Source organism: Macaca nemestrina, chromosome 12, assembly GCF_043159975.1.
Source record: "Macaca nemestrina isolate mMacNem1 chromosome 12, mMacNem.hap1, whole genome shotgun sequence".
Lineage (NCBI taxonomy): Eukaryota > Metazoa > Chordata > Mammalia > Primates > Cercopithecidae > Macaca > Macaca nemestrina.
Window position 1 is genome coordinate 94,957,559 of NC_092136.1, and position 17,736 is coordinate 94,975,294.

The 17,736-nt window shown below is 40.7% G+C and overlaps 1 protein-coding gene across 1 annotated transcript; it reads left to right on the forward strand.

Annotated features, from left to right (window-relative positions):
- On the forward strand, positions 1 to 1,875 carry LOC105484322 (lysine demethylase 4F). Its single transcript, XM_011745836.3, has one exon. The coding sequence runs from the start codon at positions 1 to 3 to the stop codon at positions 1,873 to 1,875; it is 1,875 nt and encodes a 624-aa protein (XP_011744138.2).
- The last annotated feature ends 15,861 nt before the right edge of the window (positions 1,876 to 17,736 follow it).

Genomic DNA, 17,736 nt, shown 5'->3' on the forward strand with positions numbered 1-17,736 from the left:
ATGAAGTCTGCGCACTCCAGTCCCCAGAACACAAGTCATACCATCATGACTTTTTACCCGACCATGGAAGAATTTACAGATTTCAACAAATATGTTGCTTACATGGAGTCCCAAGGCGCACACCGAGCTGGCCTTGCCAAGGTAATTCCACCCAAGGAATGGAAAGCCAGAAAGACTTACGATGATATCGAAGACATCTTAGTAGCCACTCCCCTCCAGCAGGTGACCTCTGGACAGGCAGGGGTGTTTACTCAATACCATAAAAAGAAAAAAGCCATGACTGTGGGGAAGTATCGCCACTTGGCAAACAGTAAAAAACATCAGACTCCACCACACCAGAATTTTGCAGATTTGGAGCAACAGTACTGGAAGAGCCACCCCGGTAATCCACCAATTTATGGTGCTGATATCAGCGGCTCCTTATTTGAAGAAAGCACTAAACCATGGAACCTAGGACACCTGGGAACAATTCTGGACCTGCTGGAGCAGGAATGTGGGGTTGTCATCGAGGGTGTCAACACACCCTACCTGTACTTTGGCATGTGGAAGACCACGTTCGCTTGGCACACGGAGGACATGGATCTTTATAGCATCAACTACCTGCACTTTGGGGAGCCCAAAACTTGGTACGTGGTGCCCCCAGAACATGGTCAGCGCCTGGAACGCCTGGCCAGGGAGCTCTTCCCAGGCATTTCCCGGGACTGTGAGGGCTTCCTGCGGCACAAGGTGGCCCTCATCTCGCCAACAGTTCTCAAAAAGAACGGGATCCCCTTCAATCGCATGACTCAAGAGGCTGGGGAGTTCATGGTGACCTTTCCCTATGGCTACCATGCTGGCTTCAACCATGGCTTCAACTGCGCAGAGGCCATCAACTTTGCCACTCCACGATGGATTGATTATGGCAAAGTGGCTTCACAGTGTAGCTGTGGGGAGGCGAGAGTGACCTTTTCCATGGACGCCTTCATACGCATCCTGCAACCAGAGAGCTATGAGCTCTGGAAACACAAGCAAGACTTGACCGTTGTGGATCACACAGAGCCCAGGGTTGCAGAAAACCAAGAGGTGAGCACCTGGAGGGAGGACATAGCACTTAGGAGAGCTGCTCTGGGCCTGAGGCGTCTCCGGAACCACATAACCAGCTGTCCCATACAGACTGTGGCCCCAGGGCTCTGTTACAAGCCAAAGGGCCATGGTACCGATGCTGTGCCTGGATCTGCATTCCAAACCCTGGAGACGTCAGCCCGGATTCTTCCCCCTTCCACTGGAAGACGGGGTCGTGGTCGCCGTCCTCGAGAACTGGGGACTGAGGCGACAACTGTTCCGTCTGCAGCTAAGAGGCGCCTCTCAGTGGGGACAGGGAGCAGAGCTCCAGGCCGCAAACCTCAGCTCCAGTTCGCCGATGAAGCTTTGACAGACAAACCCGCACCTTTGAGCAGTGACCTTCCGCATTTTGCCAAGGCTTCTGGCTGCTGTTGTGCCCCTGATCTTCAACCCCTGGGGCCCCCACTGGATCCTGATGAACCCATGCACCCTGGCCCCTGCCTATTATCCCTCGACAGCACTGCTACTAGTCTTCCTGATGTTGTCACCATGACTCCTTCCAATGTCACTGTGCCTTTGATTACATTGTCCAGGGACACCGGTGGGGACTGGAAATCCCTGGAGAACCTGGCCAAGGTTGCAGCAATGGACCACTCTTATGCCTCTAGGGTTCTGACCCCAACTGAGTTTTCCAGGATCTCCTGGGCCCCCGACTCATCTGCTGGGGCTAAAGACAGGCAGAGATACGATGCTAAATCTGGGGATATTTTCCTCCAATGCATGATCAATCCTCTGGACCCATGGCTATTGAATAGGGTGCCAAATGTCAAGTGATATCTACTTCTTATCCCAATCCCAGGAATCAGAGAAGATTCCTGCCAAGCACAATTCTGGCCTGGGCCTCTCCACAGTGAAGATTCTTTACCTCCAATAACTGACAAATTTCCAAGGCCCCAGATTCCGTCTCCAACTGTGACAACCAGGGGTCTCAGAGACCACTGAACTCCCCACCCCAAAGGTTGCCATAGGATGTTGTAATATCCCTCAGGGACTCTCTGTCTACTCCTAATCATTGTGCCTGTGGCTTTCATCATGGCCCAGATGCCATGGACAGCACTTGCTGCTGTTGTCCCCTCAGGATACCTCCCTTACAGTGCTATGGGTCCAGATCCCACTGCAATTTGGACTCACATTGGATGATGCTGAGAATCTCACTGAGTCCCTCATTTTTACCTTCCGTCTGGTCCTCTATTTCTCTGGCCCTGGCTTCCACTGGACATTGCTACAGCCCCAGTGAGGTTCGGGGCTTCTCACAGTCCTTCAACTGCAACATGTTCTCCACCCCAGGCCACCATCCACTGTTCATGCACAAACTAGACCTGTAGACCAACTGAGTCTGCTATCCATTCATGGCCCCAGAGATATTTTGTAATGTTATTGATGTTTATTAAATTTGCTATCTCTACTGTACATCTGCAAAGTAAAGAAAAAAATCCTTAATACATGTTTTTAAAATCAGAATTATATAAAAGATGTATCAAAAAAAGTGATGAAGAAAAGTGATTGAGATAAAGGAATGGCAAAAGTATACCTAGGAAAGAACAAACATAAAAGTAGAGTCACAGATCTTAGTATCAGTCTAAGTTGAATGAAGACCCAAGGTACATAGAAGGTCTCTCTTCAATGTAAAAGGCTAAATTTCAGAATGAAATTGCAGCAGTCATGAGTATTGAAGTAAGTTTGATAAAGTATGACTTACAGCATATAAAACGGAAAGAGACTCATTAAACACAGGCACATTGAAGTCATGGACATGGTTTACATCTCATGTGGAACTGTAATCCCCAATGTTGGATTTAGGGTCTGGCAGGAGGTGATTGGATCATGGGGGCGGTTTCTCGTGAACTGTTTTGCACCATCACCCTGGTGTAGTTCTCCCATTAGAATTCTCACAAGATCTCATTGTTTAAAAGTCTATAGCATGGCTGGGTGTGGTGGCTTATGCCTGTAATCCCAGCACTTTGGGAGGCTGAGGCAGGCAGATCACCTGAGGTCAGGAGTTTTATACTGGCCTGGCCAACATGGTGAAAACCCATCTCTACTAAAAATACAAAAATTAGCTGGGCGTGGTGGTGGGCACCTGTAATCCCAGCTACTTGGGATGGTGAGGTGGAAGAATCACTTGGACCTGGAAGGTGGAGGTTGCAGTGAGCCGAGATCATGCCACTGCACTCCAGCCTGGGTGACAGAGTGAGACTCCACCTCAAGATAAATAAATAATAAATAAATAAATAAATAAATAAATAAATAAATAAATGTGTGTAGCACCTCCCCACCATCTTTCTTCTTTGTGATCCAGCCATTAAGATGTGCCTGCTTGTCCTTCACCTTCTGCCATGATTGCAAATTTCCTGAGGCCTCTCCAGAAGCAGAAGCTTCTATGCTTTCTGTATAGCCTTCAGAACCACGACTCAAATAAAACTCTGTTCTACATAAATTACCCAGTCTCAAGTATTTTTCTTATAGCAACGAGAGAATGAACTACTACAGCAAGTTGGTACCAGGAATAGGTCATTGTTACAAAGATTTCTGAAAATGTAGAAGTGGCTTTGGAATTGGGTAATCAGCAGAGATTGGAAGAGTGTGGAGGGCCCAGAAGACTATAGGGGGTTGAGGGAAAGTTTGGAACTTCCTAGACACTTGTTATATTGTTGTTACAAAAATGCTGATAGTGATATGGAAAATGAATTCCAGTGTGAGTAGGTCTCAGATTGAGAAGAAGAATTTATTGAGAACTGGAGCAAAGTTTACTTCTGTTATGTGTTAGCCAAGAGGTTGGCTGCACTGTGCCCCTTTCTAGGGACTTGTGGAACTTTGAACTTGAGAGTAATGATTTAGGGTAACTGGCAGAAGAAATTTTTAAGCAGCAAAGAGTTTAAGATCTGGCCTGTCTTCTTATAACAGCCTAGGCTCACATTCATGAACAAAGAAATGACCTGAAAGTGGAACTTATATCCAGTTCCAGTGAAGCAGAGTACAAAAGGGAAGCAAAATGTAAAAGTTTAAGAAATTTGCAGCCTGGTCATGTAGCGGAAGAGAAAAGCACACTTTTAGGGGAGGAATTCAAGCTGACTGCAGAAATTTACATCACTAAAAGGAAGGCAAGTACTAGTAGCCAAAATATTAAGAAAAACATCTTGAAGGCATATGAGAGACCTTCCTGGCAATGCTTCCCATTAGAGGCCTGGAGGTCTGGCAGGACAGAATGGTTTTGTGGACCATGCTTAGAGCCCTGCTGTCCTGTACAGTCTGTGGACACTGCTGCCTGCCTGCATACCAGTTGCTCCAGCTCTCGCTGTGGCTCAAGGGGCCCAGGAAGAGTTCAGACCATTGCTTCAGAGTGTGCAAGCCATAAGCCTTGGAGGCTTCCACATGGTGTTAAGTCCAAGGGTGCACAGAATGCTAGAACTGAGGGTTGAGAATTTCTGATTAGATTTCAGAGGATGTATGGAAAAGCCTGCATGTCCAGGCAGAAGTCTGCTGCAGGGGAAAGGGTCTCACAGAGAACCTCCACTATAGCAGTACAGAGCAGAAATGTGAGGTTGGAACCCCCATGCAGAGTCCCCACTGCGTACTGCCTAGCAGAGTTGTGAGAAAAGGATCACTTTCCTCCAGATCCCTGAATGGTAGACCAACCAGCAGTTTCCATCCTACTTCTGGAAAAGCTGCAGGCACTTAACACAAGCCCATGAGAGCAGCTGCAGGGGCTGAACCCTGCAAAGACACAGGAGCACAGCTACACAAGTCCTTGGGAGTACACATCATGCACTGTTGTGCTCTGGATATGAGACATTGAGTCAAAGGAGTCTATTTTGGAAGTATAAGATTTTATGTCTGCCCTGCTAGGTTTCAGACTTGCTTGGGGTCTCTAGCTTCTTTCTTTTGGCCAATTTCTCCCTTTTGGAACAGGAGTCTTTACCCAATGCCTGTACCCCCACTCTATCTTGGAAGTAACTAACTTGTTTTTTATTTTACATGCTTATAGTCAGAAGGGATTTGCCTTGTCTCAGATGAGACTTTGGACTTTAGACATTTCAGTTAATGGTGAAATGAATTAAGACTTTGGGGAACATTTGAGAAGGCATGATTATACAGTGCAATGTGAGAAGGGCATGAGATTTAGGAGGGGGCCAGGGAAGGATTGATATGGTTTGGATCTATGTCCCCACTCAAATCTCATGTAGAATTGAAATCCTCAGTTTTGGAGGTGCGGTGTGGTGGGAGGTGATTGGCTCATGGTGGTGGTTTCTCATGAATGGTTTAGCACCATCCCCCTAGTGCTGTTCTTGTGATAGAGTTCTCACAAGATCTGGTTGTTTAAAAGTGTGTAGTGCTTCCCCCCTCTCTCTCTTCCTCCTGCTCTCACCATGAAAGATGTGCCTACTTCCTCTTTGCCTTACATCATGATTGTAGGTTTCCTGAGGCCTCCCCCAAACCAGACACCTCTATGCTTCCTGTACAGCCCGCAGACCTGTGAGCCAATTAAACCTCTTTTCCTTATAAATTACCTGGGTATATTCTTTATAGCAAAGTGAGAATGAACTAATATAGTCACCTTATTAATCCAAGCCAGAACAAACAGAGAAAGCTAAGGATATGAAAAACTTAGACAACATTAACAATAAGGTAGAATTGACAAACCAGATGATAGAAAATACTTCCTCTCTTCAGGTGCTGTTGACAGCTGTTGTGAAACCTCTGGTTCTTGTCTTCTTAGTTTAAAATAATTTAAACAAGAGACATACAGCAAAATAAGTATAGCATAGAGTAATTTATTGTGAAAGAAAAATAATATTTTGAAAGTTAGGTGCAGAATAGACTGTACACACTAAGAGGGGAGGAATTCAGGATGGGCTGCTTGTTAGGGTGAGACAGCATTGATCATTGCTGGAGAAACCCCCATTATGGGAGTTTTACATGGTTATTCATAAGGAGGTGGTAACAGGTGTTACTAGTACACATGTTCTGATGGTCTTCTGTACATGTACAGTAGCTGTACATGCTTATTCATACATCCCATGTCTCGTTAGTATCTTAAATCTCCCCATGGGTGTGTTTTTTACTTGTAATGAACAAAAGATCAGTTTGAGGACAGGTAAAATCAAAATGTGCATGCTCTCTAGAAGGGAAAGTCCCTACTAAAGATAGCTTTGCTTGAGTGAGCTCAGTTACAATATGAATGCTAAGGCTTATTGTATTGGCTGTATGGTCACCACAGTCACAGCATCCCAAGTATATTTCATGTCCTTGACAACCTATCCTGCCAAGGAATCAATCACAAAATTTGACAGCATATCAGTGTGAATAGAAAATATCAATATCTTCTTTAAACAAAATGAAAAAAATTCAAACATTCTGAATTATCATGCAATAACACTTGAAATATTTTTGAAAGTCAGAAAATGTACAGGTCCTTTTCCTGGCAGGTTAAATTTTTTTATTGAATGGATTTCATATTTGAGGGAAGCACAAACCATAAAAGCCAAATTTCCACAAAACAATAAATATCTATTAAGAATATGAACTGTGGGCCGGGCGCGGTGGCTCACGCCTGTAATCCCAGCACTTTGGGAGGCCGAGGCGGGGGGATCACAAGGTCAGGAGATCGAGACCACGGTGAAACCCCGTCTCTACTAAAAATACAAAAAATTAGCCGGGCGCGGTGGCGGGCGCCTGTAGTCCCAGCTACTCAGGAGGCTGAGGCAGGAGAATGGCGTAAACCCAGGAGGCGGAGCTTGCAGTGAGCCGAGATCGCGCCACTGCACTCCAGCCTGGGCGACAGAGCGAGACTCCGTCTCAAAAAAAAAAAAAAAAAAAAAGAATATGAACTGTAGAGCAAGACAGCCTGATTTTGAATTCCAGGTTCTCTTACCAGCTTGTGTGACCTTGAAAATAACTTAACTTTATGACTCAGTTTCCTCAATGTAAAATGGAGATAGCACTTACCTCGTGTGTTTAGTTGACAGTTCTATGAGTGAATATATGTAACTTGCTAATACCAATGCCTGGAATACAATAAGCATTTACTAGAGTGTTTTTAAATTTAAAACTTAATAACATACAAAAAGGAATATATGAGATTCATTTAGAATAGTGCTGAGGAAAATCTGCAGCCTTTATTTTCTTCATCACATTCAAATAATAAAATTAACTGGATTAAGCTTCTGATTTACAAGTTAGGAAAAGATCAATTATATGAAAGTAGCAACAAGGAATTGATACAGATATACACAGAAAATGAGTCGGAATAACTGTAAAATAATAAATCAACATAAAGCTCCAATGATGTGGATTTTTTTAGAAAAATTAACTTACTACATATAAAGTTTAAGAAATAAATTCCTGTGTATGAAATACAGAAAGATGGCGGAAGACCTGACTCTTCAAAAATGACAAGGATTAGATAATTTCACAGAGGAATTGTGTGAAATTTTTATTTCAAGTATGCATAGGCCTTTAAAATGAGAAAAAATTCAAGTTTAAAAATAAGCACATCATTGACAGAAAATCCTAATGAATTGCAGAATGAGAGAAAATGATGGACAAAACTTATTGATGAGCACCAATGTAAAAATTTTAACTTAAATATTAGCTAAGAGAATCTAAGTACATTAAAAGAATGACATACAAAGACTACATGGGGTTTATTGCAGGAAGGCAGTGATGGTTTAAACAAGGAAATCTAGGAATATAACTTATCCCGTAAATGCAACCAGAAGAAAAGTTATATGATCATGTTTATAGATGTTGATAGACATTTGATATAATTCAAGTCTTGTTTTACACACACCCACAAGGAAGCAATGAATCCTTCCTTAAAATAAAATTCAAAAATTCTCTATCTACTAGTTAGCTATTTTAGACCCAAGCCAGCATTTTCCTTAATGTGAGGTATTTGAAGCATTTCAGTCAATAATTTATGGAATTAGTGCTGTTAACCACTGCAAAAATTTTTAGAGCTATGATTGATGGAAGGGAAGAGACAAAATTTATTTTGTTGTAGTTGTAGTTGAAAAGGCTGAAGGCAGGGAAAACTCAAGGAGGGGGCTAAATATCTGAATGGCTTCCCTATGGCCACCATGCTGACTTTACCTATGGCTTCAATTTCAGGGAGGCCATGAATTTTGCCACCATGTGATAAGCAAAGTGGCCTCTCAGTGCAGTGGTGAGGAAGTCATTGTGACCTTTTCCCTGTACACTGTCATGGGCATCCTGTAACCCAAGTGCTATGAACTGTGGAAATCTAGACAAGAGGGATTAGTTGCAGACCCCATGGAATCCAGGGCACAGGCCAGCCTGGAGATGCCCACCTCGTGGAAGATCCAAGTGCCTGAGAGGGCTCTCTGGACTGAGGCACCACCTGTGTCACCAGGGCCATGACCCACTCGGCCTAAGACCTCCAGTTGTGGTGCCTGTTGCCTCACATTTCTGTGCCCGGTGTTCCTGTGGCCAATTTAGCCTGCAGTGATGCTTCCTAGTCCAGCACCTTAGCTTGGACCTACTGCCCACCCTGGCTTTGTCAACCTTGGTCTGAACCTTTCAACTGGTAGATGTGGTTGTGGTCCTTATCCTTTGTAACTGGTGGTTCAGAAGTCAATCCTCCAGGCTCCTTCTGGCCAGAAGGTACCTTTTGGTGGTCACAGACTGCACACCTCCAGGCACTGAACCTAAGCCCCTGCCCACAGATGCAGCTTTGATGGATAGGCCTGTACCACCGAGCCCAGGATCCAGCATCCTGCCAAGGATTCTGGGTGCTGCTGGGGCCCCGCCCCTGTGCCCATGGTCAGCTTTTATACCCCACTGCTCTGCTCTGTGGGGGCTTCTTGAGATTGGTCATATTTACAACTCAGAATTTTTGGCAAATTTTCAGGCCACTAAAACTGCAGTGCCTCCCAGTGCTTAGTTCCTGTGGTGAGGCCCCTGGGCACTGCTGAGTCCAAGGTGATTACCAAATTCACCATATTTTCTTCATCCTCTCAGATGTTATAATATCTTGACACTTCTACTTCTGTGTCACCAGTTGAGATTTCATCCACTGGACATGAGTATCTCTCAGAACGAGGTCTTCCTGGGTTTGCCAAGAGCTCATCTATCCCAGTGTCCCAAACTCTGGACCAACTATAGAGGCTGCTGAACTTCTGAAGAATTTGGAGTGTGGTTACCCTTCAATGGTCTTCTTCCCTTATCTCTCCCTCCCTCCCTCCCTCAACTCTCCCCTTCTTGCAAAACTAGCCTTTTATAGCCAATTAGGTCAATAGAGTCAGAAAAAAAAGCATCATATTTCTAAGTCATTGAGATATTTAAAATGTGATATCGCCAGTATTTGTTCACAAATATATTAAAGGTCACCAACAAGTAAAATCGGACTTTCTTTCTAATATTGTAATTTCAAAAACATTGCAGGAAGAGGTTATTCTCCATACATTTTTCTTTGCAGTTATTTGAGGACATTCCAGGCAACACTTATTAATATTTTATGGACTGGTTACATTTTGTGGTGGTGAGTGAGCTCAGCGTATGGTTATGAGGTTCTGGCTGTCTGGCTGTGTGGGAGCACTGGATTGCAGTTATGCTTTGAGGATAGCTTGGTAGGACCAGCCTGGCACTCAGCCAAATAGCAGGACCCAAGTTGCTGGGAAAGATGAACAGCCCTAGGATAAAAGGGCCATCATCCGACTCTCTTCTCTCCCAGGCTCCACTGCCTGGGAGAGAACATAAAGCTGTGTGCATACTTCACACTGGTAATTCATTGACTCAGCCCAATAAATAAACCCCCAAGTAAGTGAACAAGACAGTTTCAGTCAGGAACGTGTGTTTGTGTAGGAACTAAAAAGCAGGATTGGACAACAGGGCAGAATGGGCAGAGGCTGGCTGAGCTGCTGGTCCAGGAAGGCTTCAGAGAACAGGAGACCTTTTGGGGCCCCAACAGAGAAAAATAAGAAGGTCCAGAGTGGGATTTTCCACCTGCAGGGAACTGTAAGTGCAATAGGCCTAATATAGAACTTGATGAGTTGTTTTACCAGTGATACGATAGAGGCTTATTTATATCTGGGGCACACAGAAGAAGAGGCAGAGATCAGACCACTTAGGCCCTGTGACTCATGTTAATTGCATTATTGGGTATTCTATCAACTTGAATTGAGAAGGCACTGGAGGTGTAAAACAGCAGTGAAGATGTGATTTATACGTTTAAACAATCAGCTTAGTTGCTCTGTGGAGAATGTACCAGAAGGAGAAAGAGTTAGACCATCTACAATACAAGTGAGAGTGACAGTTGCTTAGACTCAATTGTTCATCTTGAAAATGCACGGAAGTGGACAAATTCAAAACTTATTTTGGAAATTGAAAGTGATAGTTTTGGATGTAGAAGGAAACATTCAGAGAAGCAAGCCACCCCTCCCCTTAGTACTACTCTTGCTTAACTGCCCTTACAGAATGTTATTAAGGCTCCAAAGTTGAGGCTTCAGGCAATTTGAGAGCCAAAGTAATAAACAATTGGTGCTTGCCTGAACTTTTCAGTAAAGAACAGAAAAACCCAAATTTTCTTGCCTATCTCACTCATTCACACAACTTTGTCATTCCTAATGCAATAAGAGATGGAAGTTTATTCTTTATAAAATTCAAGCTGAGAGGCTGAACACAGAATCTGCAGGCACACAGGAAGACGGAGTGAGTTGCCTGGCTGAAAAGGGGCTAAAGCTAATACTGAGATGGTGGAACCACAAGATGAAAGCATACTGGATTCATTGGAAGGGAGAAGCCCTAGAGAACTGCTGGACCTACAGTACATCTTGCATGACCAAATCGATTTTTATGTGATAGGAAAAAGTCTCATTGGCCCTGGAATGCAGGAGGCAGACAGCCTTCAGCTGCAGAGAGCTGCCTTACCCAAGGCCATGTCTCCTCTGAGTGTAGCCCATATCCGATGACTGCTCAGTGCTGGAGCATAAAGCTTGGCCATCTCTGCTGAACTCAGGACAATCCTGAGGGCCATTTGAGCTCCAGAGTCCCTGCAGGATCAGCTGACTGTCTTTGGGCATAAACCACAGATCAACTTTTCTCTGTGCTCAAACCTTCTTCCTATCCTTCCCTTACTCAGATACAGATCCCAAAGGCACTCTAAAGATCTTGGTGCTGAAGTCTTGGAGTCTGCTCTGTAGTGGACCTGAACTGCAATTGTACTTTAGGTTTCTTTGTGTTTCAAAGGCATAATTTCCTTGAGAGAATAAAGATTGGTCCCCCTGCTGAGAAATTATAATCCTTCTTTGCATGGTTATTTAGGGATGTGAGGAGCTAGAAATGGCCGTGAGACAGAATCTCAACTTCCAATGTATGGAACTATTGTTGTGACAGCCATTGAAAACATGCCACTTTGAATACCAGAAGTCACAAGGACAAGAAGCAAACATCTTACTTTTGGCATGATGGATCAGTCCCAGTTTTACACCTGGATTTACCAGAACCATGCACTCTGGCTCTAAAAGAAACAATCCCATTTCCAGAGCAACTGACTCTCACATGCATTGCTACTGGGAATGTACCATCATACAGCCCCTTTGAAAAACCGTTTGTCAATGTTCTATAAACTTGAGCACCCATCCATCTATAGCAGTTCTCCTCCTAAATACCTACACATTTTATAAGAATCACGAACTGTGGATAATTCACACATCTCTGAATATATAAGTAGAAAAATTCATAGCTTATTAAAACTTGTAGCTTATTTAATATTATTCAGCAACAAAATGGAATGTATTGCTGGTACATGCAACAGGAATAGCTGGATCTTACAAACATCAGATTTGGAAACTATAAAACAGGAAAACCTATTGTATATTTTTATTCATATTCATTGCAAACATAGACCAAAGTAAGCTGTGGTCATCGAGTTTAGAACATGATTGCCTCTGGTGGGAAGCAGGGTCCTGGCGTGAGAGAATGTGATGGGGCCGTGGGAATGTTCTACATCTCCTTTTGGGTGATGATTACATGGGTGTATGTGATTGTTAAAACTCACTGACATGGAGCCCTATGGTGTATGCATTTTTATTGCACGTATTTTAAACTGGAGAAAACTGAACAGGAGACAAGATAGGAGCAGCTGGAAAAGTGGGAACCATCTTAAGAAACAGTGGAAAGCTGAATGCTAGGTTGGTAGGGAGAACACCTGGAGGGTAATGGAATCCCCAGTGCAGAACCAAAAGGAATCCAGATTTTGTGACACCAGGTACCTCCAGAGTTGGGAGTAAAAGTAAGGCTAAACACATAGATTTTGATAAAAATCTGTTGGAGAAGTTACTTTAGTTCCTTGGGTCAGCTCCATTAAGTTAGCATCTGGATGACTACTTCTGCCAATTACATCCACTCATCTTTCAGTGGAAAATGAGACTTTCTTGCTCCTATATTCCAGGTGAGAATTGGAGGTTGCTAAAATTAGGTGATGAGGTTGGATTGTGGATATGAAAGTGCAGAAAAGAAAGGAATTCTGACAATTTGTGGACACGGTAGCTTGGCTCACATTCCACCTTGGAATGTGAGAACTGAATTTCTGCTTATTATCTTCAGCAGCATCACAATCTTATCCTAGGCAGATAGATGCCCTGGAATAGCTATCATTAAAAAAAATATTGGAGAGTAACAGAAAAGAAACATAAGCACACAAATAATTTGTAGAAAATATTGCTCCTATTGTCCTACTGTTTCTATTCAGCTACTTTCATAAATATTTTGCATTCTCTTGCCAAATAAGGACAAGCAATAGTACAGCTAAACTTGTTTCTAAATTAGTCTTCTGGAAAGTTCAGGGAGTTAGGGGTGGCTGTGGAGGGCTTCTTCAAGCAATTGCAATTAGAATTCTATATTACTTCATTTGACACTCTCAATTTGGGTCACTCTTCTTTGTAAAAATTGCCCATATCCAGCTGTTTGCCCATGTCCAATAATAAGCTTTTGCTATTCTGTACTGTATTTTGGAAAATCAAGGAACATTGATAATGAAAATTATCTAAGAGCAAGTGTAGAGCCATCTTTGTCCTCTCCCATGACCTCTGTTCCTTCATTTCTGAAGGCTTCTCTTCATTTCTGAGAAATAACAATTATGAGTTCGATGCATATTCTCCATGTTTATAGTCAGAAGTCTACACAGCCAAGATGATATGTCAGGTTTGGTTTTATCAACTTCTCTTCCTCCTCCTACCTATTTAAAAACTCAATATTAAAAGGCCTAGACAGATTGTTACATATATAGATCCTAATGACTCCAATAGAGTCAATAGATCTGTATAATTTTTTATTTTATTCATTCCCCTACTGATGGACATGTAGATGATTTCCACATCTTTGTTATGTATAAATAACACTTTCTTGAACAGCTGTGTGCATAGAACTAGAGTTCCTTGGTTATACTGATATTTGTTTTCAATTATTCTAAAATAGCTAAGTCAGTCTACAATTTCTATCTCCATTAGCAGTGGGACAGTTCTGGTTTCCCCATATCTTGGCCCATTTTTACATTGTCAGATCATTTCACTTTTTCTAATTTAAATTGAGAAAAATGTCTCATTGCATTTTCTCAATTACTAGTGATCTTGTACATCCCCTCATATTTATTGGCCATCTGGAATTCCTTTTTTTTATGAGTTGCCTTTTCTAAGGCTTCGATCCCTTCTTTTGGGTTAACTCATTGCTTGTATTGATCTATAGAAGTTTTCAGGATACTTATTCATCGTCTATTTTACATATGACAAAACTGTTCTTCTATCCTGTATCTTGTCTCAATGTTTTATGTCCTCATTACACTGGAATGAGTTAAATATGTCAGAAATTTTCATCGTTGTTTCTGCTTTTGGCTCTTCTTTCTTTAAGATACTTTTCCCACCTTGAATTCATAAACACGTTCTTCAGTATATTCTCAAATAGCCCTAAAGTTCTCTTTTATACAGTCTTTAATTCATCACTAATTTACTCTTCTAAGTAGTGTAAGGTAGAGCTCTATTTTAATTTTTCCCCCCAATATAAATATCCCTTATTGAATTATCAATTACTTTTCATGGGATTGGTAAGCCACCTTTATTATATACAGACTCCCACATATACAGTTGAGCCTTGAACAAATGAAGTGCATGGGTCCACTTATACAGGGATTTTTTTTTCACAACTGTATTGGTAAATTTTTGGAGATTTAGAACAATTTGAAAAAACTCCTGGATGCATCTTGTACTCTAGAAATATTGTAAAATATAAGAAAAAATGAGGTATGTCATGAATGCATAAAATATTTATAGATATTAGTGTATTTTAACATTTACTACCATAAAATATGTACAATTCTGTTACAAAAAGTTAAAATTTATCCGAATTTACACACACACACAGACCATATATAATGCCATTTGAAGTTGAGATAAATGTAAACAAATGTAAAGATACAGTATTAAATCATAACTGCATAAAATTAACTATAATAATATTGTATTATTGTAATAATTTTGTAGCCTGTTCCTTTTGCCATTGCGGTGAGCTCGTGTTGTGAGTATCCTCTTAAAATGCTGCAGGACGCTAATCATCTCTGCCTGAGCAATTTTTTCTCTCTAGTAAATTGTCTATCACAGTAAAAAGTGATCTCTTGAGTATCATGTTTAGGACAATATCCTAAAGCTTGAATAATACTATGGGGCCCATACGAAGTGCCACTAGCGATGCTGGAAATGTTCCTAAGAAGCAGAGAAAAGTCATGACAGTATAAGAAAATGTGGAATTGCTTGATGTGTAGTGTACATTGAGGTCTGCAGTGAGGTTATCAGCCATTTCAGACAGGCTATTCATCTTGTTAAGGTATCCATAAATACAGTACAGTACGGTAAATACATTTTCTCCTCGTGATTTTCTTAAAAACATTTTCTTTAGTTTTCTTTACTGTAAGAATACAGTATTTAGTACATGTCACATACAAAATCTGTGTTAATCAGCCATTCATGATATCTGTAAGACTTCCAGTCAACAGTAGGCTCTTAGTAGTTCAGTTTTTGGAGGAGTCAAAAGTATTTGAGGAGTTTCAACTGCACAGGGGTTCAGCACCCTGAATCCCCTCATTGTTCCAGGGTCAACTGTACATGTGTCTGTGTCTGGACTCAGTATTCTGTGCTTAGAGGTACTGTTGATATCAGCTCAAATATTACAGTTTGATAAGGGAGAAGTCTTTTTTTGTTTTAAGGCATCATTTTGGGGGTTGTCATTTAAATACTTGACTCTAACAGTGCTAGACTCTAACAGTGCTAGCTCTACCACCGTGAACAAGTGACTTACTGTCTCCATGACTCAGTTCTGTCATCTGAAAATTAGAGGTAAGATTTTTCTTACAGGTCATAAGAATTAAATGATTTATTGTACGAAGAGTAAATTGAACAGTGTTTGCCATGTTATAGTCACCATGTAGGTTAGTTATTTTAAATAATATTTTACTATTAGAAATAAAGAGGGATTTCTGTTCATCAAAAGATATGAAAAAAAGAGACAAATGACACACCAAGGAGTGTGAACCAATACTGTATTACTCATATCCAGCAGAGAGCTGATATCCATTACATATAAAGAGCTAGTGCAGAGAACGTCAACCCAATAGAAAAATGGACAAAATACATAATAGGCAGCTCATGAGTGAGACTATCCAAATGGCCAACGAACATGAAAAAATTACTCATTTGTAATTAGGGAAATAATTTCTTTTTTTAAGTTTTAAGTGACAAAGTCTCACTGTGTCACCCCAGGCTGTTGTGCCGGGAAGCAATCATAGGTAAAACAAATCTTAATGCCCTCACCTCACCTGCTAAAACTAAAAAGTCTGATATTCACCAAAGGTTTGCAAAAGTGAAGAGCACTGAGCACCCTCATATACAGCTATCCTGTGTGTAAATTGATAAAAACTGCTGAAAAACAATCAGGCATGATAAAGTTTGAATTCACATACAGTTGTCCTTTGATATTCTGCAGGCAGAGGGGGTGTGGTCCTTAGTAACCCCTGAGGATTCTGAGGAATGGCTTGGTATGCACATGTAACCTATACATATCTTCCAATATACTTTAAGTCATCTCTAGATTACTCACATTATGATGAAAATGCTATGTAAATAATTGTTTACTGTATAATGTTTTATTTATTTTTATTGTTTTTTTTTCTGAATAATTTCTACCCACAGTTGGCTGAATTCACTGATGCTGAAGCCAGAGGTTACAGTGGGCTTCCTGTATTCTATGACAAGGGATCCATTCATACGTAAAAGGACACATGAGCTCCAGTATACATGTCCAAGCGTGTTCTGAGCAACACTGTAAGAGGCCCAAAGTGGAAACAACCCAAGTGCCCATGAACAGCAAAACATTTATACCATTGAATGCCTTACGGCAAGGCAAAAGGATCAAGTACAGCTAGATGGAACAATATAGATGAGGGAAATAAAACACAAAATACATTAAAATATAAAAAGCACAATTCTATGTATATAAGGTTACATAACATTTTCAAAATCAGCAACATTTTAATTAATTTAATTTATTTAGAATTCTCCTGCAGAGGAGTTTTCTCTCTTCTCTCCAATGTGTTAATTTATTTAACCATTTATTTACGGCAGCACAGATTCATATTTTGTATTTTGGAATATGATATAGTAGTATTTTAGTTTGTTCCTTAAATTGTTCAATATGTGGCCATTGGGAGCTGTTTTATTGGTTTTTGTACCACATTAAAATTACTCCATCAATGCTTTTGTTTGTTTTCTATTTATCACATCATTTTCCAGCACTCCAAGATGCTCTAGGCCCTTTCTGTATAATTCCTTTCCAGATCTAGAAACTGTATTTCTTCATCAGTATTGCTAAATTTTTTTTTCTTTAAAAGTGTTAGATTTCAAATTTTATTAATCCTCTTTTTAAAAAACATATCATCCCTTTTGTTTATTTGTAATTCTATTTTTATTTTAATGTTTTATTCTTTTGTTTTGGTTTTGCTTTACTAATTGCTTGACTTCAACATTAAAAAGTTTTAGAAATGTGGTTATTAATTTTCAAATAAATATGATTGGATTCAGGTTTTTTATTTTTAACTTTCAATATTATTTCACTGAGGTCCAGATGTACTCAATTTATTGACCTATGAAATTTTAATTGACATTTATTTTGTAGTCTTGTATTGGGAAATTCTTGTGTTTTCTACATGTTTTTGGTTGTTGCAGGTTATATGATCAAAATTGTTGTTTGTTGTGCAAATTATTATAGCATTACTAGTTTTGTTCTCTGCACTATTGATTTCTGAGAAAACGGTGTTACGGGGGAAAAAAACCTCCCATCATGAGTGCAGATTTTTCAGTTTTACCTTATAACTCTCAGTCTTGGCTTTCTATGTGTCACTGTTGTGTGTTTAGGTGCGTTAAGTTCATCACTGTCATGTTTTCCTAGTGAATTTTCTTTTCAATAACTATAAAATGTGCTTCTTTGATCCTATCAATACACTGGATATTAATATTGCTACCCTAGGTTTCTTTTGTTTAATATTTGTCTGGATTGCCTGTTCCCATAAAGTGACCTTTAATCAGTTAGCTTTGTTCTTAAGATTGGTTTAAAATTAGAATAATAGGGAGGGGC

Excerpts from the sequence above, each read along its gene's own strand:
- LOC105484322 (XM_011745836.3), top strand. The coding sequence starts at position 1 with ATGAAGTCTGCGCACTCCAGTCCCCAGAACACAAGTCATACCATCATG.